This window comes from Pithys albifrons, chromosome 10 (assembly GCF_047495875.1).
Source record: "Pithys albifrons albifrons isolate INPA30051 chromosome 10, PitAlb_v1, whole genome shotgun sequence".
In the NCBI taxonomy this organism is placed as follows: domain Eukaryota; kingdom Metazoa; phylum Chordata; class Aves; order Passeriformes; family Thamnophilidae; genus Pithys; species Pithys albifrons.
The window spans coordinates 14,875,625-14,897,450 of NC_092467.1; the positions used below are offsets into that span (position 1 = coordinate 14,875,625).

A 21,826-nucleotide genomic window follows, 5' to 3' on the forward strand; every position below is an offset into this window, starting at 1 on the left:
GTCCTGAAGTACATTTGTTTAACACTGAGAATCTACAGAACCTGAAGTGCTTAGAAAGAAAATGTAACCCCTGGGCCCAAGGGCTTATGCAATTCACCCACTTGGAAGTGAGAGTAACATGGGTCATAGAGTAAGTGCATAAATCCCATGATCTCTTGTCAAAGCAAAGAAGATTTTGGACTAGGACATGCTAGTGATAGTCTCATAGGTATGGTAAAACCTTTTCCTTGAGTTAGTATCACAGTGTTTTTAAAATTTATTTTAGCTCCATGTGTTTGAAGGTGATGTTGTACTATGTGTTATGTAAGATTATGTCTGAAGAATTTTATGAGCAAACAAATACTGAAATAGATAGCATAACCAATAAAGAGAACATTTTAGGCATTTTTACCAAGGGGAAAGTTTGAACTAGTAATGCAAAGTTTAAAAGAAGGCATACTTTTTCTAGTGAAATTTTCTGTCATTATTTGTTAAAATCCATTGAGTTATGCCAATGTTTGAAAATAGTAAACAATTCTACACTGGGCAGGGCACTAAAAGTACTTTTCTATGGTGTTCTTTTAATTCCAAAATAACTTTGATTTTTTTCATATTAAACATAAGAAGAAATGTTTTTAACCACTTCCCAGACTGCCTTAGTCACTTGGTAGTGGTGGAAGTTGTCCTTTATTAAGGATTGCTGCTAGCCTTATTTTATTTATGCCTTTCCTTGAAGACAAAGATTTATTTTCGAATGGTCTAACATGCCTTTTTGAACCAAATGTGTCTAAGCTACTTCTGCTGATATCTTGTCATAAGCAGTTCAGAGTCTGATTTGCTTGAACAAGCATTTACATGATGAATGTGTATCTTCAAAATAATCCATTCCCTAAACTTTCTGTAAAATGTCAAAACAAAACAAGATGTCAATTGGCCTAGGAGATACCACATTAATAAAAGCATGTCTTATTTACATGCTAGGCTCTTCTGCAATAGAAGCCATTTCTGTGGCTCAAAAACCATCATAGGTAATAACCTTCTCTCCCATGGTGAATAATGTTCTTTTCCTGAGACTTGGCCCAGTTTGAGATGTTGTGGGGATGCTATTTGTGAAGTGCCCAGAACTCTTAATATGAACGAGCTTCTTTCCTTCTGAACCCATGTTCCCATGGCACACACAGTAGCTGTTTGCTGTCGTGGAACTTCTCTCTAGATAATTAAATGGGAGACTGCCCACAGGGTGGTAACACTTGGTAAGATCTCAGTGTACGGATTCTTCTTTGTCTGTATTGTAAAGCCTTTCTCCTTTCTAGACAGAGAAGATGCAAGGACAATAACGTAGAGACTTTGCTAATTGTTGGGAAATGCGATCTTCTGTTTCCACTCTAAAAAACTTTAAATGTGAATTAGCAAATAATTGATGTAAAAGTTACTTACGTGTGAGTGCTTTAGATTTTGAGGGTTTGTGGCCTTTTTTTTCTTTTTTTTTTCATCTTATTAAATGTTTAGTCTAAAGTTTGAAATAGAATACAGACCCTGTTAAATAAAAGGCACTAAGAATAATACTTAGGAGAACCAAAGTCAAATTAAGTTAGTTAATCTCATTTAGCTACCATCACTACAAGAATTATCTTAGTCTTTTTTTTTAACTCCCTTCTTATTTTGCATCCTTTGTTCTCCACTCAAGAGAGAGCGGTGATAAATATTTTGTGTGCTCTTTGCCTTTGCCTGCTTTAGGTACGTGCAAGGTGATATTCACTATGTTTCACTTAGGACTGTTCCAGTTCAACGTTCTGAATGCACAGAGATTTACATTTGGCTTATTTTAAAACTGTTTTTCCTTATTTTCAGTCTGCAATCTCTGTGCCAATATTAGACAGCTTACTGTCAGAAATTAGTTACTAAGAGTAGCACAAATCGTAACTGAAGTTAAAAAAGGTTAAGACAGTGCAAGCATGAAGCAATGCAACTGTGATTGGTATTTAAAAATAGTAACTGTACAAGTATCCGGAAGCAAGCAATTCAAAGTTCCTGTCTTAAAGAATGACTTCATTAGAAAGGCCCACCAGACAGGACCTCCTCATTGCTATTTTAATAGAAATTCACCCCTAAATGAATAAGCACATGATGCATCACACAGACCTGGAAGCACATTACCTTTCTGTTTCCAGATCTGCTACTTGCTATTCCAGTGCTTTCTCCATGGAGAATGAATGCTCTTGGCATGCTCGTCGTGCTGCCACTGTCTGAGTTCTGGTGGAGGTCGAGCTACATTTGAAGTGCACTTAAATAGGAATAAGTGTACTTGTAATATTCTGAATTGAGCTGCTGCTGGTTAATGACAAGGTTAGATAACTGTTTGCATGACACTTCTTTTTAATTGTGGTGCATGCAGATCATTAAGCTGTTCTGCACGGGTACCCACTTCTCATGCACTTAAGCCATAGTTGCAGAGTGTCTCCTTGAGGAATCCTTGCCAGAGCTGGCTCAGCAATGCAGACTTAGTGCTTTTACCTTAACTACAGTCATACTCAGAATTAATGAAAAGAATGGAAGCCAAGAAACCTCATCACTCACCATCTGCTTCTTTTTCTCTCCTATCTCTTGACCTTCTTCATCTCTTGCAAGACAGTGTTCTAGTTAGCTGGCACTCTCCTACCAAGAGTAAACTCTAATCCTACCACAGTCAAGGGTAGAGAGGTCTGTTTTTTTGCAAGAATTACTGAGAAATAGGGATACTCTGGGTGGGAGTTGGAAGAGTTTAAAAGCTCAGCTTCATCCAATGCAGTCACAAACTGTGTTTTCTGTTTCATGGGAGACTGACATTATTTCATGCAAAAGTCACCTGAAATTGGCCAGGGCTCACAGAGATCTCATGCATGACTGAACTATCCATCATGACTGAACTAGAAAGAGATAGTTTATGTGCTCTCTCTTTCTGCCATTCCCAAGTTTTAATGGTCAAAAATATTTGGAATTCCTCTCATAATATGTGACATTCTTGTTGCCCATCGTACCAGCTGCTACTCTCAGGGGTAATTGTCTCAGAAATCTTGTTCAGTTTGACACTATAATTCTTGTTCTATTTGTACGTGCCAAAGGTAATGGTGATAAAATATTTTAATAATAGTAAGTGTAGATATTGCAATGAGTTCTGGTAGTATTTTTAAGACTAGGGAAGCTTTCCCCTCCAGATTTTAAGGTGTAACACTTTTTCTGTTTACGCCATCTTGGTTATTTACAAGACAGAGAATAGCTTCTTCACAGTGTCAGACAATTTTAATTCTCAAGGCTACTGCTTTTTTCTTGGTCTTAAGCGTTTTGCAACTAAGACTTCGATTATTCTGTACACTTGTGTGCACACCGCAGCACTGCCTAGGGAGTCTGGCCTGTTCCTGCAGCTCTCCAGGGAGACTGATCACCTCTCACTGAGCTCACAACTAAAAGCAAAACACAAAAATATTTTACTTTTTCATGCTATGAGCAAATGGGAGAGAGGGTTTGTGTCTATTTCTGTTGCTTCAAAATATTTTACTTGATAAGTATCCAAATACTGTAGTGCTTGATGTCCGAAAGCATACATGGATATCCATGCACTGTTTCTCCAGGATGGCTTGAGGAGAGCCCACGTGCTTACATTGGCTTACAGGCAATTTTCAGATTTCTGTTGGCAAAACGGTTCTCTTTTGGTAATACAGGCTGTTAAGGTAGATATCATACAACACTTTTTCACACACAGCAACACGTACCCAGGAGAGTCAGCTCATAAGAAACCATAAGCACTTTTGTTTCAATGTCAAGCATTTGAATTTGCATACATGTCCTACTCTTCTGCTTAAATCAGCTTCTGGGGGAATGTACAAGAATTATTTCTGTTTGAATGCAAACTATGGTCACCACATCTAATGTTCAGATAAAATAATTCTTTAATATAGGAAGTGGAACAATATATTCAGTGTGACGTTCTCACACATCCATGTTGTAGGTGTTACAGAGTCCAGGTATTAGTAACATCCAGGAAGATCCTTTGCAGCGCCAGTCCCTCAAGGCACGCATCATTCGGTTCTTCTCCTGGATATCAGGAACGGACCGTTTTGAACACCTTCAGATAAGGCAGGAGTGCACTGAGTGAGCTTGTAAGGAGTGCACAAAGGCAGATGCAGTGTGGCAGCAGCCTTCTGTGCAGGTCTGCAATATTTTAAATGGGGGAATTTCACTTTAATGCATTTTTTTCTTCCTCTAAAAATGTGATTTGTCTAGTAAAAGCAAAAAATATACTCTGCTGACTCAGAGAATTGTGTAACATTATTATTATTGTTTGATCAATTACATTTGCCTGAAGTACTACTGTAGTACTGTTCTTTTAACAAACTCTGCAGTGGGAAGGAGTACAAACAATTTTACAAATTCCTGTCTTCAAAAATGAAAAACATCTTTTCTTTAGAATGATGGCTGATTTTGAATATTTCTAACTGAATTGATAAGAACAGAACAAAGGAAAAGTTTAACATTTTTAATATATAATGAAAACTGCAAATCACAGAAATTTTTCCTGTATTTTTTCAATGCTTTAACATTATAGCATTACTTATAAACAGAAATTAATTAAAACTTGACACAACATGTGCAGGTGTGGATCATTTTCCCCAGAAACCTGCACTCAAGGCTTAGCCTTTTAGCTTTCCCTGTTTTATTAGTGATGTGAGAGCATGATTATGGTGCATGCTTTGCTCACCAAGCTGATACTGTCTGTTTAGAATGGATAGTACAAATGCTGGTGGGCCTGTCTGTGAAACTGCTGCCATTGAGCAGACTCTCAGCATTTCTAATTCTTTTCAGTACTGTAGGGAAGATTATTTCCCGTGGAGTTGGAGAAGCTGAGGTCTTGTGCATGTTTTTCGCTTGTCTCCTGCATCTGTGTGGATCCGTTTGCTGACAGTAGTTAATATCTCACCCTGACCTTTATCTTAGTAAACCGAAGCAGAAGGAAGAGAGCTGAAATGCAGTTATTCAAGAGGATGCTGTTTGTTTATTTTTTTTCTGCTGAGTCTCAGCAAGACTTTTTTGTGTTTTGCCTGAGACAATAATGTGAAAAAGCATGAATAACCAGACAGTTGCATGAATCTGTATCAGTGATTCTTGCCATCAGCAAGTGATTAATTTTGACCTAGTTATGCATCACCCTGCTGAGTCTGTTGGAAATGAACTGACAGACCTTTAGTAGGGTCCAAATCAATAGGTCTGTGATCAGCAGCTTAGCAGTTCTCTTTGAGGGTTTATTGAGGAAGGCAGATATTCTTCTGTTACTATAACCCATGCCTTCTGCATGTGCTTCCAGGCATGGTGACCTGCTCATTTTGAAACGTTAGATGGCAGGAGCATGAACCACATTCTTTCCCTAAAAAACAGTTACCCAGTCCTGAATTAATGCCACATGAAAGAGTGTTTCATTCTCTGCATCACAGACAAATGTGTGTTGCTTAAGGAAAAGGATGGCATGTAGCAGGACTTAAAAGAATTGATTAAAATAAAGAGAAATTTTTTCCCCTCCTTGTTTTTTAGAGCATCTTAGTTTTGTACTAAGTGAATAATTTTAGAATGATGATAGTTTGACAGGATGACTTTTCAGGTCTAAAAGAACTAAAATAAAGTAAATACTATGAAGAAAATGTCATAATAGCCTCACAGCAACTCCAGAGTAATTGAGTTTTCCCACTGTATCATCTTTTGTGTACGGAAAACAGAAGACGACCAACCAACAAAAATGCTTTGAATTGTTAATTATTGTTTTCTAATTAGGAAATCTAATTTTGCTTTTCTCCTGTAGAATCAAATGACATTTGTTAGAATTTTTTCCTAATGCTTCTTTAAAAACTCTGGCTATGGTTTAATAATTGCTATTTATTTAAAATACACTCCTGTTTTGCAGAAGAATATATATAGATGCTTACTATTTGGTAGTATTCTTCTATGAATGCTGTCATAAAATGCAGCAAGAATATTGCTGGAGGTAAAAATGCATATTGTAGGGGAGGTGGAAGAGAGCTGCTTCTTCTGGACATAGCACAGTTCCAGCACAGTGAGAGAGGGAGCAAAGCTGCCAGCCTGGCTTGGAGAGAGGAGAATAAGGGGCAGCTCTCCAGTGCTCCCAGTCAGGGTATTTCTGATTTCCTTTCTGTAATGTGAAAATCCAAGATGCCTGCCTGCCTCCCCCTGCACAGATAGACAAATATTCTGAAAATGTAAAGAATTAGAAATATAAAATCACATGGTGGCCTTTGTTTCTCTCCAACACTTTCTATGCTTTGTGATAAGAGATCTTTTGAAGGCCTTCCCTTAAGTAAAAAAAACAGGAGGTCTCATTCTTCTCAAGTTATCTACATCCCCTCCTCCTCAGTTTACACCTCCTCTCTTCTGGCTTTGGTCTGCTCCAGAAGGCAAAGTGATGAGAAAAATCTGCAGTGCTTTGTTTGGTATTTTACTGTCTGTGCATTCTTGTGCTGGGGGACAAGCACATGGCCTGATGTTAAGATTCCCTTGATTAATTTTACCCGTCCCATGATTTATTAAAAATGGTGGCAGTTAAGGGTACTGTGTGCCCTAACAGAAATGTTCATTTCCTTTGGATCCTGCACATCACTGTGCAGTTGAATCTTCACCTATCAAATATTTGCAGAGTCACTTGCTTAGGTTAAAGTATGGAAAAGTAGCAAAGCTCTTTGGGATGCTGCAGTTTTACTGTGTAGCATTGCATGAAGTATATTCACATTCTGATCCACATCTTCTGTTCCCAAGAGTTGTCCCATTGAAGGAAAGAGGAAAATATTCTTACATTGCAAGGGAAGAGGACACTGAAGTGATCCTGAAAAACGAATTTTGAGTATGAGTTCTCAAATGCTGAATGCAACTTGGTTGTAGCATTTTACTTCTTGATTCAGTGCCATTGAGCTCAGGGGGAGAAATTAGTCTTTAAAAGATGACTATTAAAATTTCAATTACACTGAAATAGAAAATTCTAATCTGTCTGACACTGTCATTTTAATATCTAGGAACTTTGTTTTAAAACATGAACGATGTAGCAATAAAAGTATAGCTAATTCAGTTATTCACATTGTTAATTAAAAAAAATAAACAAAACAAACCCAAAACATCTAAAACTAAAATATTGTAGAACTATGTCACCTTATTACTTTGTTCAGTGTTCTTCCCTATCCAGTCTTTCAGTGGTTAAGAAAGAATTGCTGTGAGAGTGAGTGAGAGCACTGCAATGAAAACCAGTTTTATTTACATCATCCCGCAACAATCTCCAAGCACAAGGCTGCCCTTAAAGCACAAGAGGCAAAAATTTTCTGACTGCTGTCTATCTATGTGGTTTTGTGGTTTTTATCTGTTTGTTTTTCCTTTAACTCGTAGAACCACATCACGGCCTTTGCAGAAGTCACATGATGTTGACGCTGATGTTTATTCACTCCATTGGACTTCATCTCTTTTCACAGCCCACACATGATATTTGCAGTGTATCAAAAATAAGAAATTTTTAGAAGTCCTATTTCTGACTTGATTTTTACATCATTAAAATGATACCAATATTTTGAAGAATTCTTAAATAATAGAACATCACTTTACTTTCTAGTAAAAATATTAACTGTTTACTTTTATGATGGAATGGGACAAACTGAGCACTAATTAGAATTATTTGACAATACCCTCTATTTTGGCTTTTCATTGTTTTTAATGGTTCATGTACCTATTCCAAAAGTAGTTCGTATTTTGATTTAACTTTGATTTTTAAAATCTACATTTTTAATTCAGCATGAACTTGTTTCCATTTAAGGCAATTTCAGTGTATAAAAACTAGACAAATATTATGTTCTGTATGAAAATGCTGTTTGCACATTGTATTACACTGTATTCCATGTAAGATATCATTCAAACAGTATGTTATATGTAAGACTGGTGCTTCTGCTTTTGAAGAGAAAAATATGCCAATTTTTACTGTAATAAGTATTGTATCATAATTAAAAGTTTATTTATTTGGATATTTTCCTGACATAATTGTAGTTGAATTGTTGTTTTGTAGTTCTTGAATGTCTCGAATGATATATATGTATCTAGGTTAAAACAAATGAGAATAATATAGCAAGTTTGATCTTTGATATATTCTTTATTACTAATGATGTCCCATGAAAGGTTAAGGGCTCTGTTCTTAGCTTAGCATATCTGATGGGAAGCCATGCTATTCATAAGTCCTTTACACAAGTTATTCAAGGAAGCCTGTGTCTTCTCATGTTTGTGGTGCTCCCTGGTACTGTGCTGGGAGAATGGGTGCCAAGATAAGAAGAGGGTCACTGGCTTACTGAGAGAAGTACATTTGAGTTTCTACTCTCCATTTTCATGGAAAACTCATGGTAAAACAAAAATGGCTTCATTAATTTTCTTCAGCTGAAGTGGCCAGGTCAGACAGACTTTCTTTCTACAAAGCTTTCTATCTCTGTTTGTGTTTCAGGCTCATATTCTTGGGGGAAAGAAAAAATCCTCTGCCAATCTGTGTGGTGTTGATGAATTGATTTTTCTTCAACATCAGGCAATGTTATCATATCTGTGGTATCGCTGTGAATAATCAGATTAAGTTTCCCCTTCAAAAGACAGCCTTGCTGACTATATATAGTGAAGTTGTCATGTAAGAACTGAGCACTAAACAGATCTGAATATTGTAGATGCTGAAGACATTCTTAACGTCTGCTGGAAAGTCTTCCTCTGGCAACAGCTGGTAAAGTGCTGGCACTGTAGAAACATTGAGAATACTATTGTTTAGTGCAGGCTGGTGAGCATTTTAGGCCTTAAATTTTCCACAGTTCAATGTACTTCCTGTGCATTAGTCATTGTTAGAGTATGTTTGAAACATAAGGATGTAGAAGCAGGTATATTTTTCTATGATGAATTTTAAATGCATTCCCACATAGTCATCAGGTAATGCCTGCTTTTTACATTTTCATTTAACCTCTGCTTTCACTAAAGTACAACTACCTAAACAGTGCTTGGCAAACAGGGCAAGGCCAAGTCATCTTTGGGTGCAATAGAGCATATGTCACAAAGTCATTGTGCTAAGCTGAGAATTAAGAGAGTGAAGAAATACATCCGTGGGGAGAAAAGTCCTAGAATAGAGTCCTTAGCTACAACTACATTACTTAGGTGATTGAAAATCCACCTTTATTAGACTATAAACTGTGTTTACAAAATTGTAGTAGATCCAAAGTTTGTATCACCATGTTAGGCACATTTACCCTTCTCTTAGTCTAGGTAGTTAGGGTCCAAAGTACTAATGATTTCTCTGTGTGCAGATTTAAATGAAATCTTCACTCATTTTTGCATGGTAGCAAACCTGCATTTTTTATATCTGATTTATAAGATTACCAAGAGATTCTTTTATGTTAAAAGAGATGACTCTTTTTCAGTGTACTGTATATCATCAGCTTGTAACTGGTCTCTTTCTCAGGATCTTTCCCAGTCAAATAATTGGGTTAAATTTATCATACTATCTCTGTGAACCAGCAGTGAGAAAACAAAAAGAGAGACACTCTGCTGTATAATGTATTTTTAAATAAAATAATTTTTAATTCATATGTAGTGTATGTTTTTTAGATTTGTGCTTTAGATATATTTTGACTGGTAGTGTGCATAAAACAAAATTATGACTTGATATCAAGTGCATTTGGTGATATATTTCCACGATTATCCAGGAAACCCTTAGAGGTAGTTCTGGTGAAATTGAAAAGCATGAAGGGAAGAGCTGTATTGCAGAGTCCACAGCCTGTTGGTGAAGAACTCTCTCTAGGATGTGGACCAGCCAAGCTCCAGACCCTACTTTGATTGATTTTTCACTAGTGACAAGAATTTGCCCTCTTAACAGCTGTAACTTTCTACTGCCCTGAAGCTTGGGCCTTCCTTCCCTCTTCCATTCTGGACCCAAAAAACCTTTCAGTAGGAACATTTTGCCAAAGCAAAAGTAAGTTGGCATTTTATGACTAAAACGGCTTTTTGGTGGTTGCTTTTAAAAAAATATCAGTGATGAGCCTATGACAAACAAGCATCATTCCTCATTCAGGGAATATTCCTGGGCAGAGAGGTTGCTACTAAAAACAGTGTTGTTGAACCATTTCAGTGGTTTTGAATGCAGCTGATTTTATAATTCTTGTGGACCTTTTCTGTACGTACTTCAGTGAAACAGCTCTGCTCTATTTATAAATGAGATGTGTAAGAAGCATCTCTAATGTTATATACTGCTGTGTTCCCAAAAATGGAATTTGTAAGGCATATGGGGACACCAGCTGGGCTCGTATCTTTACCATTGTAGACTCTCTTATATGTGTTCTGCTGTTCATTAATAATCATGAACTGCATAAGACATACGGTGATAACATCCAGGTTCATATCTCTTCAGCTTTTAAAAAGTTTCTTTTAACAATATGTTAGTATTTTTCATCTGCAACTTTCTTTGCTGTTTGCTGTTGCCTTCTAATTTTTTTGCTGGTCCAAGATCACAGGAAGTGCAACAGTCCATTTGCACATTGTGTTAGCAGGGAGCTTTTTATACTCTTCTGAAGTCTAATTCTGGTATTTCTGAAAGCAGAGTGTGTTACATTTTAGGAGCAGATAAACTGGATCTGTTTTGATGAAATACATCCCTGGCCATCTGTACAGCCTTGGCCTTGGGGATACTTGAGAGCTTTTGCAGGCAGAAAGGCGAGCAGACCTCCAGACCTCTCAGCCCTGCAGCACCTCGCTCTAAGCCCATCAAGAGCATTTTTACCCAGCTCTGCCACTGACATCTGACTCAACCCCAGCACACCGGATTTTCCTGCTGCACACCAGCATGAACACTTTTCTTCTGCCCTTAAGCACCTCTGAGACACTGGACAGATCAGGCAAGATGCCACATCCTCACCCTGAAGTGTACTACAAGCATGACTGCAGCTGGAGCCAGAAGCTGCCTGGTTCTCATTTGGACAACTGGAAAGATAAATAAGGACCAAGTATGGTTCCAGCTTTTGGCCTTCTCCTCTACTTTCTAGGCCTTTTTGTTTTCAGGGGCTTTCACAAAGGAAACGAAAAGAAATCTTTAGTCTCTCTGCCCACCTGAACTTCTGTTGCATGCCTAAGGTTGTGAAAGCTTTACACTTGCTGTTGGCTACTGGGGGCTGTTTACACAGTGTTGCCTCTTTGTCATTCTCTCCTGAGTGAGGATGGCTGAAAAGGCTTCTTAGAGTTTCCAGGTTTGACTTGATGTTTGGGCAGGAAGACACTGTGAACACCCCAGAAGCACCCCTGCCAGGATCGGAATTGGAGCCCTGGTGTGTGACTGTAATAAACCTGCTTGTTTCCTCAGCACTCACCAACTTGCCATGACAAGGTATGACTCTAATGGGTTTGTAATTTTTACTTAGTTGCCTATATTTGCCTTATCTTGAAGCCCTAGTACACTTCCAGGAGGATTAGGTACTTGGTTCCCTGCTCAATACTGGATCTTGTTCTTTCTCTGTAGTGAATCCTAGGAAGTACAGCATATCCTGCATGGAATTTGTCCTCTGTGTCTGATGAATGCTCTTCCCAGACAAGCTGGTGGTAAGATGACTGTCATTAAGGCTTCAAAGTTGCTTAGGTTTTACTTGCCTGAAATGATACCATGATCCAGGCATGTTTGATGATCACTCTAGCTGGAAGCACTGTGACTGGCTAGTGCCCAGGCTCCAACTGCATTTTTTCTGAAGATGATGATGACATCCAGTTCTCTGCCTATCATGTCCTTGAACTCAATTTCTTCCATTCCAGTTGTCAGCTTTTGATACTACGTTTTGCTATGATATGTGATACTCACATGGCATAAGGCAAGCACGGTTGTGTTCAACAACAGATGGTTTTAGACACACTTAGATGCCTTCTAATGTGGTCTGTTGTCAGTAGCTGTGTAAAAAATTTGGAAGTAGGTTAATCCAATTGAATTAGGACAATTTAATTCTGAACAAAGGTATAGCCTCGAAGGTTTTATATGATTGTAACTAATCCACAGCAAATCTCTAGCTAATTCAGATAAACTGTCCTGAGTTGTCCTCTGTGTGGACAAGTCCCAGAACTGTTGGGATTTTTTTTTCCTACTGGAGCTGTGCTGTTGTAATATCTTCCCCTAGTGACTATAGTCAGAACAGTGTGCAGCAGTCAGATTCCTGAAGTGGTCACATCACCAAAATAATCATCTGTCTTTCAGTTATGCATGTACTAGTGACTCTATTAGTAGACTGGATGCAGAGGATTGCTCTTGTGCTCTGTAAGTGAATTAGAATGAGCAAAATACTAATCTCTAGATGTGAAATTACTGAATCCATCCCCTAAGATGGGGGCTTCAGTAGAAGCCACATTAAAGAGCTTTAGTCCCCAAACCCAAGTTCTTTGCACCAGTGTTCTCACTGACAATGTTCAGAGCAAAATAAATAAATAAGAAACCAAATCCTTTTTCTGACAAATCTCTCCATAAATACCAGTGTTGTACCTAAGTACATACTTTCTGCAGCTACAGGGAACTTATAGCCTTGATGGCAATCTTTAATGTGGTTCTGAATGCAAGATCCTTGAGTTGTGAATGCGTAGGATTGCTCTGAAGTAGGCAAATAATCCTAACAAAGGGAGTAAACATATCTACAACTGTAAAAGAAAAACTAGAGCTACAAAATGAGCAGGGGATAAATTTCAAAAGCAGGGGGAAAGCCTTACACTCATTAGCAAGTGTGCCAATTTGAGTTAGATTTGCTATGTTTTTCTAATATATAATACTAATGCTTTAGTGAATGGCATTTCTATGTTTTTGACTGCAGTAGATGAGAACTGCTCTTAACCTGCTCTTTCTCCTAAGAAATCATCTGCTGTTTCATACTCTTTTGCTACCGTTGCTTAAGGAAAAGCAGCTACTGTTCTTTCCTTAGCAACCTCTATTTATACAGTAGCAACTGACAAAGATAGTCTATTCAAATATTCTAAAAATAAGTTTGCTGTGATGAGAACAAAGTGCTTATTTAGCAAAACAAAAGAAAATGCCATTTGGCTTTTGTTGAAGACAGGGGACTTGAAGCTAATCCTAGTAGGAAACACCAGGAAGAAGATAAAACCCTTGCCTTTTGGCAATACTTTACAGTGTTGTCAAGACAAGGTGCGAGATCTTTTTAGAGATCAATACCTTTGTTGTTGTTGGGTTTTGTGTTTTTTTTTTTTTTTTGGTGTTTTTGTTGTTTTTTTTTTCCTCTGAGAACTTAGAGAAAACATTATAAAGATGTAGGTTTGGAGCGTGTAATCTTCCAGAGAGAAACAGAGAATGCGACTGTTTTTGTATTATTTTTCTTGTATGGAGTCAGTCTCAAAGACAATGAATACCAGCTCAAAAGAGGGGGAATAGAAAGTCTAAACAAACTATTCATTGTCAATTGGACAGTAAGAGATTTCCCACGCTGCAACTTTTTAGGAAAGAAATCAAGCGAGTAGGGATTTGATGTCAGGTGATTATGTGGCAAAGTTCCGTCCTCCTGCATCTCCTGTGGGAATGCTGCCTGCTGATAGTGTGTATATTTCAGTCAATCAACCTTTTGCTTAGATGTTTGATCTTTAGTTTTTTGTCAGATTAAGAGAAGTTGATACTCCCATGGCATTGGACACTGTTCTGCTGCTTTTTATTTTCTGCCTGATGACCTGGCTTCCCTGGATATTGAAGGTAAAAGGCTGCTTACTACATTTTAATAAAATGGAATTTTTCTTCAGGAATCTGGTGGTCAGCATATAAAGGTTAAGCAAATATCTCTCAACATATGTAATTTCTTTTGAAATTTTAGATTATAAACTCACTTTTACCTGTATAGTACCATAAACCTGAAACTAAAAGCTTCTTGTAGATGAAGGGTAGAGTCACCTCTACAGGTTCAATAGAAGAGGCATTAGCTAAAAGTCTTGAGCACTGTGTGGTAGAAGATGCCACAAGTGTTTGGCCACCTATGAATGTCTTTATAATCTGCTTGATCACAAGTCTCTGTTTTTATTTTCAAATGTAACACTCACTTCACTATGATTGTGGTTTCAATTGGAAGGAAGATTGCTGAGAAATGTACCTGTCAACGCAAAAAGAACAGTACTGAAACTTTCTTTTCTTCTTTGTCCTCCTTGCCCTTTAGCATACCTGCTCCTTTTGTGATATGGCTCTGTGCTCTGTCTTCACTTTCTCACACTTCTGGCATTTGTATTTCTCAGTAGACATTACATACTGCCGTGTCACATTGTGTAATAACATGGAGGTGAACTGGACTTAAGTCTTTGCCACATCAAATTGCTTTTTCAGATGCAGATATGAATATAAAAATAGAAAAATATGGTGTGGTACCAGTTATTTTACTGGGGGTACAGCAACAGCAGAAAGTGAGATTGTTTAAGAAAAGAAATTAAGAGATGGTGAGGAAAACTTGATAATAAACATGAGTGAGATAATCTAAGCTGAAGATTTAGATCTGAATACAAGTGACATTTTAAAGGATATAATGTGCAGTGACTTTATAGATAGTGAATGAGAATTTCCTATACAGCTGGTAAAGCAAATGAAACATATAAGAGTAGTTCATGACATTGCAGATCCCACAGACAGTGGTCTGACAGTCATGTTTATAGGCACAAATGCGGCTTGAGTTTCTGATGAGTCAAAAACTAATGGGAAAGCCAAGATGTTCAGGGCTGTGTCTACCATACCTTCTGCAATATAAGAGCAAAGAAAACTGGTCACGAAAGGCCTTAGATACTGCTCTTGTTGATTCTGGTTTGTGTAACTCCAGGTAGGGGTGAGGGGAAGGAGGGGAAGGGGCACTGTTTTTGTATCTTTTTATTATTTGAAAATTGGACCATATTTGTTAAATGTTTAAAAAATCTGGTATTTGGGAGTAGCACTCTGGATATGACAAATAGCCCTTTCCAAAGTAAGTGTCTTCTATGGAGCTACTCAAAAAAAATCAACAAAAATATATGTGAGACAACAGGAAAATCCCGATCATCATCACTGCTCTTTATGTCCTGCTCCTTTGAGAGGCAACCCATAACCCACCCTGATCAGGCTTTGAATCAGACCTCAAATATAGGCCACCTAATGCAAATCCAATACCTCCTCTCTGCATCTCTCCTCTGCTCTTGTCCCCACTCCAGGCTGTGCACACAGACCATCAGCAAACACAGCTTTTGCATTAGCTGTGAGAACACAGGACAGCTGTACCTTCCCCTGTCACTGCTGTTCTGTAGCTAGAGCTGAGATACACAGCCATGCTCCCTCCTACTGCTGTAAAAGGATACCAGATGTCTTCAGCGGGACAGGATGCTGTGGGAAGCTGGGCCATGGTCTTAGTTGCTGATGAGTATTTGCACATTTGTGTTACTATATTGGTATTATTCTTCCTTATGTACTTGTTACAAGAGGCTGCAAGGTCCCATAGCTAGTGGTTAGCCCTGGGACAGGTCACTTGTCAGATGGAGACTAGAATTACCATGTGAATTTCATCAGCTGAGTTGTCCAGAAGCTTTAGGATGCCCTGGCCTAGCCTTTTTCCAGGAGAGTGAATTATCAGAATAGGCTTTCAGTTTGCCATTTCTTATTCCTTGAGTGTGAGATAGATGTGATTTCCACTCGATCTCTGTAACAGATGACATCTTTTGTTTTCATTTGCCAATTTCTTGTTCTTGATTACTTTTTGAACTTACTCACTCTTCCAGATTGGTCTTTTATTGCTCTTATTTCCAGATGGCATAAAGAGCTTTGCAGCATACATTTCCCTACAATGCCATTCGTCTCTGCTGAGTTTTACACTTCAGCAGTGTTTAAGCATTTCATCTTCCTCATTGTTTGATGCTGGTTTGCAGTATAGCATTTGTCTTAGAATATATAATAGACAAATAGGCAGCTCTGCCTTGCACTTCTCAACACCCAGGCTCCCATCTCGCTGTGGCAGGTGTGGAACTGTGAAGCTCTGCTGTATTGGACATAAGTGCTGGTTTCAGTCCAGAGGTACAGGAGAAATGTGAGACTTTCTAAAAGCAGAGAAAGACCTCCTAGTCTGGGCAACAGTGTCCTTGTGGCTCTCCTGGCACAGTCACTCATGAGACTCAGGAAGCTCTGGCACAGGCACGTGTCAGAGTGGTCCTTTTGGAGCTGTGCTCTTGTATTCAGTGCTATTGTCACAGTAACAGTTATGTTTTGCTGTTTTGCCCATACACTTCTGTTTCTGTGTCAGCAGGGCCCAGGTGAGTAATGCCATAAACACAGAGGTCCTCCCCCATATATTTTCATTTTTGTTGTCTACCTCTATGTGTAAATCCACAGCATGCTGCTATGTCAGTGCATATATCACCTCATCTGTTGCCACATCCATCCTTCAGATACAACTGACCATGTTATTACCAAGGAATCAACACAATATCGACTCTCTTCCCTTGCCTTACTTCCTCCCTTTATTGATTTCCCCACCACAGTTAGTCGCTTTGACTTTGTTTCTGTTTTAACAAAGACCAATACACAACAGAAGTAGGACTGTAAGCAACTGTATTTGCTTTCTGGCTACAAGGGTGATGTGATTTATACCTGTTAGATTGTAGATCCTTTGCAGTACAAATTGTCTATATCAGGGTCTGCAAGGCACCTTATCAGCTGCAGCTTGCATCCCAGATAGGACCTTTAACTGTCATCCACATCTTCTGTAGACACTTCTATTTGCCTAGGAAAGGTTTGGATCCCACTGCTGAGCACAGTATTTGCCAGACCTGGAACAGTGGACATAGCACTAGGATGCTCCAGCCAGCCTGTAAACATTAAAGAGCAGGCCAGGATATAGAAGCATCTTTTATGCTACTGAAGGCTTAACATTGATATTGCTGTGAAAGGAGGAAGGCATGGGGGGGAAAAAAAAAGTAGTGAGAAGTTTATCTAAAGATTTAAGAGCTATTTAGATATTAAGATTCTGAAGAAAAGTTGCTTACTGAATATCTTGGTTCCAGCTGGAATAGGGTTAATTTTCTTCCTAGTAGCTGGTACAGTGCTGTGTTTTGGATTTAGTATGAGAATGATGTTGGGAACACTCTGATGGTTGAGATGTTGCTGAGAAGTTCTTACTCTAAATCAAGGATTTTCCAGTTTCCTCTGCTCTGCCAGTGAGCAGGTGCACAATGAGCTGTGAGGGAGCACAGCTGGGACAGCTGACCCAAATTAGTCAAAGGGATATTCCACACCACAGAATGTCATGCTCAGTATATAAACTGGGGGCAGTTGGCTGAGAGCTGATGATCGTGTTGTGCATCACTTCTGTTCTTGGGTTTTAGTCCTCTCTCTCTTTTTGTAATCTCCATTATTTTTGTTACTGTTGTTACTATATTTTTACTTTATTTTAATTTTGGAACTGTTAGTCCACAGTTTTTACCTTTTTCTGATTCTCTTCCCTATCTCACCAGTGGGGGTGGAGTGGGCAAGTGGTTCCATGGTACTCAGTTGATGGCTGGGGTTAAACCATGGTAAGCACATCACATGAAAAATTACAAAAAAAAAAAAAAAGAAAAAAGAAAAAAAGATAAATCTCTACCAAAGAAGGGAACTTTCCAAATATTTTACTAAAGAAATCATGCAAACAGATTTTTGCCTTTTCTCTGAGACTGAGCCTTTTGATGTGCCATCCTATGCAAGAAATTGCAGTATATGATCAGTGTACAAAGGTATAAATTGACTATATTTATAGATTATATTTATGCCACAGGGATTTGTTTTCTGACCTGCTGTTTCCTGAATGGAGCTCATCATGATCACTATGAGCAATCAAGTGGAGTTTTGCTGAGCATGGTGGTGCAGCCAGGACTTGCTGATATCAGCTAGATAAAAAGCATCTTTGGAAGCTGGGGGTGATGGCTATTGAATCCATCATTCACTGATTCCCTTGTCATATAACCATGCTCCTACACGGAGATATTATAACCAAATCACTCAATTTATGACTGAGCATTAGAAATTTCCACTGTTGGTAATAGCATTACAGTTTCTAATTACAGCAGTTGAGAGGTTTCTAAACAAACAAACTAGCAATTTACATGCAGTTTGACTTTAGGTATCAGAGTCCTGATGTTTCTTGCTGCTTATTTGTTTCTGAAGAAGCCTGAGAGGGTGAGGGAATGTGAGGAAGATAGATCTACATCTATGTGCATTTTGAATAATGACACAGTGCTCCTCTTACCAGATAAGGTACTCGGCTTTATAGGACTCTATAGCTATGAGAAGGTGCCATAGGAGGATTCACACTGATCACCTATTAAAGCAATTGTTCATTGTGGTATCTAAAAGCAAAATCATGGGAAGAGATCTTGTTTTCATCCTAATATAATCAGCTGCTCTCTGCCACACTTTCCCAGTCCACAGATATTTCTGAAGCATGGTGATTTTGGTTTGCTGCATATCAACCAATGTGGTCACTCAGGTAATTAGGACGCATTACAGTTTGACTTGTTTTCAGTCAAAACAGCCAATTTGATGCTTATGCATTAGTTTTGGTAGCAAAGGACCTGATCCCTTGGCTGGTTTCCCCTGACTGTAATTAAAAATTGCTTATTGCCTTGGGGAGTCTACTCCTCTGGAAAGTTGCTCTTTTCAGCAGCTGTTAGAAGTGAGCATTGCTCTTGTTCCTGTTTCTCTGTTCTCTTGGTCTCCATGTCTCAGCTAGTATCAAAGAAGCAGGACATTGCAGGCAACAGCAAAAAGACGACCTGCATCCATCTTTCTCTTCTTCTGTTATTCAAAAATTGTATTTTAGAGGTCACTTTAGTTGCAGGTTTAAGCTTGTGGCTGCCATGTTTCCTTTTCTAAATGGATTTGAGCCTGAGTTGTCATCTGAGTCCTTAGCCATTTGGATGAAAAGATCTGTAGTACATTTTGTATTCTGGCTAACCTCCAAGTACATTCTGCTTGGCTTCATTTACTCAGTGCCACCAACAGACTGATATAGTTTTTACTTCCCGTGCTTCAGTTTGGTATAGTTGTGCATCACTGAAACAGCCAGAGGATGTTGTGTGCCACTAAAACAACCAGTCCAAGGTAGTCACTGAGCAAAGATGGTAATGGCTGAAAAAAGGCAGGCTGGGGCCAGGCAGACAATACCTAGCAACATCGTACTGGATGGTGGTCTGGCCCCACTGGCTTAGGGGATGTTGTTGTCAAGGTCCTTTGAAAACTTAGACAAGGATGACGGATGCGTAAACTCTGTCCAAACTGTTTTTTGAGCATGAAATTTGCCTCATGTTTACCCTGTTTGGAAACATTTTCGTGAAACATGAAGGAGGAATTGTAAGGAGAAATACTACAAGGAAAGCTCCATCTGTGGGCAACAAGAGCCATAAATTCATTTTGAAAGGCATCTAATAGTTAACTTGGGTTCATATTTCCATAATCTGTAGCCTACTTTGCTGTACCTTTCAGGGTTTGACTGAAGTCTGTGGCAGAGATTTCTCATACCTTGGTATCTCTCTTGCTATATCAAATAGAATTAAGTGAAGGATAGTGAAGTAAATACATATGAAATATGTATATAATATGAAATATTATTAAAAAGTGTGAAAGAAAAAGGGGATAGTTGGGGAATGCAGAGGTGAAATATGGAAAGTATGTTTTATGCAGGATATTCAATCTGGAAAGCACTGCATATAAGAATGAGTAGCCTCTGCTTTGAAAGTCTTCATAGAGAAATCACATTCTGATTTACATTTTGTATGGAGTTGCCCTTTCTTATTTTGTAAACTTGAGTTCTTCAAGTGCTTAAGAAGTTGTGTTACTTCTACAAGTGTTTGATTTTGTGGTGTTTTTTTCAAATGTTCATATTTTTTTCAAAGGTATTAACTGCCCACATCTACTTGAATGTGCTTATATCTGGATGAATCAGTCTAATATTAGGCTAAACTTGGATTTGAGCTTAACATTCTGGCAAGTTAAGAGCTGATGCTCAAATCATCCTACAAGGGTCAGCTTGAAAAGCTGAGGTTTTTTTGGCTTTATGCAGAGAAATATGGTTGCATAGGGTGCTGAGCTATAGAAATACATTACTGTGGGGCAGACACAGTGAAGGGCTTCTAGAAGTGCTGAGGAGCTCAGCTTGAGGTTTTGGATTTGTCTCAAGCTCTTGATGAGCTCATTGGACACAGCCAGCAGGAACTGAAAGCGATGAGTGCCTCATCATTCACTTAGCAGGGGCAGAGGCGGCCCATGCAGTCCATGCAGAACAGATTAGCTTGGAAAGATTCCCAGGAATGAAAGTATAAAAGCAGAGATTATATCTCATTCCAGCAGGGTGGTGGAACAGGCAGGCCTTAAATTCCCCCTTCTAGCATGTGCTCTGAGGACGGACATGGCAAGCAGGGCCCTCCCTCGTGGAGTGGTGGCCTTGCTTCTCCCCGCTGAGCTGTTGGTGCTGGCAGCAGTGCCGAGGCTGCCCAGCCAGCTCCTGCCAGGCCACAGAACAGGCTCTGCTGCGGGCCAGTTCTGTTGGCCAAGAAAAGGGGCTTATATATCATAGCTGAAGGATTTGCTGTAGAAATCAAGTGTCAAATGCTTTAGTTTGCTGTGGGAGTTCAGTAGATTTTGTGTGCCTATGAAAAGCACAATCTGTGATGTTCATTTGAGAATTTTAAGTGGCAGATTTATGGGTTGTTAAGAACCCTTTCTTGAAACCATAGAGTGTGGATTTTTAAAAACTATTAAGTTTCATATTGGAAGATTGCTTCTGAAGCAAAGAAATCTTCATTTTGACTCTAGAGTGAATGAAGAGATTTTCCACACTTACAGGACATCAGCAAAGAGTTATGCAGCTTTCAAGTTGGGAAACCTACTTCTGCAGCATACAGCCATCACACACTTAGCATGTGTAATTTGGTAATATTTCTGCCCCTACTTGTCCTTGAATAAACCAGAAAGAAAAAAACACAAAGCTTAATTTGCCAATATCTCTGATGTTGACTTGAAAATTGCAGTTTAGATGAATATCTTTTAGAAGGAGGAGAGGAGACAAAGAAAAGTTTAGAGAGCTGAGTTGGGTTTTGGCTTGTAGGCTGAGGATTGGAGGTTTTGGGATTTTAACATCTGTGGAAACCTGGTCAAGTCATTAGGAAGCAAAAAGCCTGTGAGTTATCCCACAGCTAGTGAGCAGGCATCTAGGAGGAATTCCTGGGAGATAGATGACACTTCAGAGGATGGAGAACCCTTTGTGCCTTGAGTGCTCACATATCACAGCACAGATGATCATTCATGTTTTCCCAGTGCTAATTGTTAGTGGTAAAATAAAGCAATGACTCCTACAGGCAGGGATGATGATCCTCAGGGCCAGGTTGTGATGCTGCTGAAAAGGTAATATCTAACCTGTTCTGGATTTTGACTACCCTATGAATTTCCCAGGCGTCCTGAGGGGTCTTCTTGAGATTCTTGAGAACCATGTTTTGGTCCAGGGCAAATGTATCAAATTACAAGCCATAGAATAAACAAATCTGAAATGACAATACTGTCGAGTATTAACTTTGAAAGCACCAGTGGTTCTGTTGTAATAAGTTTATCTTTGTGCCTGCAGTCTGCTAATGAAAAAAAATGTTAAATTGTGTTTATGACATATTATGACATTTCCATCATTTCATTGCTGAATAATGCTCCCATGTTAGACAAAAATCTGTGAGCTTGGATTTAAGCATGAGAATGTTTCTCTGATGTCCAAGAGTTCATTTTAAAATGCAACTTTACAGTCCTCAGCACTATTCATTCATACAGCCTAGC

The 21,826-nt window shown here is 38.8% G+C and overlaps 1 protein-coding gene across 3 annotated transcripts in view; it reads left to right on the top strand.

Annotated features, from left to right (window-relative positions):
* PLPPR5 (phospholipid phosphatase related 5) overlaps positions 1-8,135 on the top strand; it is a 91,118-nt gene extending 82,983 nt beyond the window's left edge. For 2 of the 3 annotated variants that reach the window (XM_071565149.1, XM_071565150.1), the window contains one exon: positions 7,393-8,135. In XM_071565149.1, the coding sequence (XP_071421250.1) occupies positions 7,393-7,425 (33 nt within the window). In that variant the 3' untranslated portion in view covers positions 7,426-8,135. Of the gene's footprint in view, positions 1-3,964; positions 4,270-7,392 lie in introns of those variants that run through there. The other variant, XM_071565151.1, reaches the window with a different exon arrangement.
* The last annotated feature ends 13,691 nt before the right edge of the window (positions 8,136-21,826 follow it).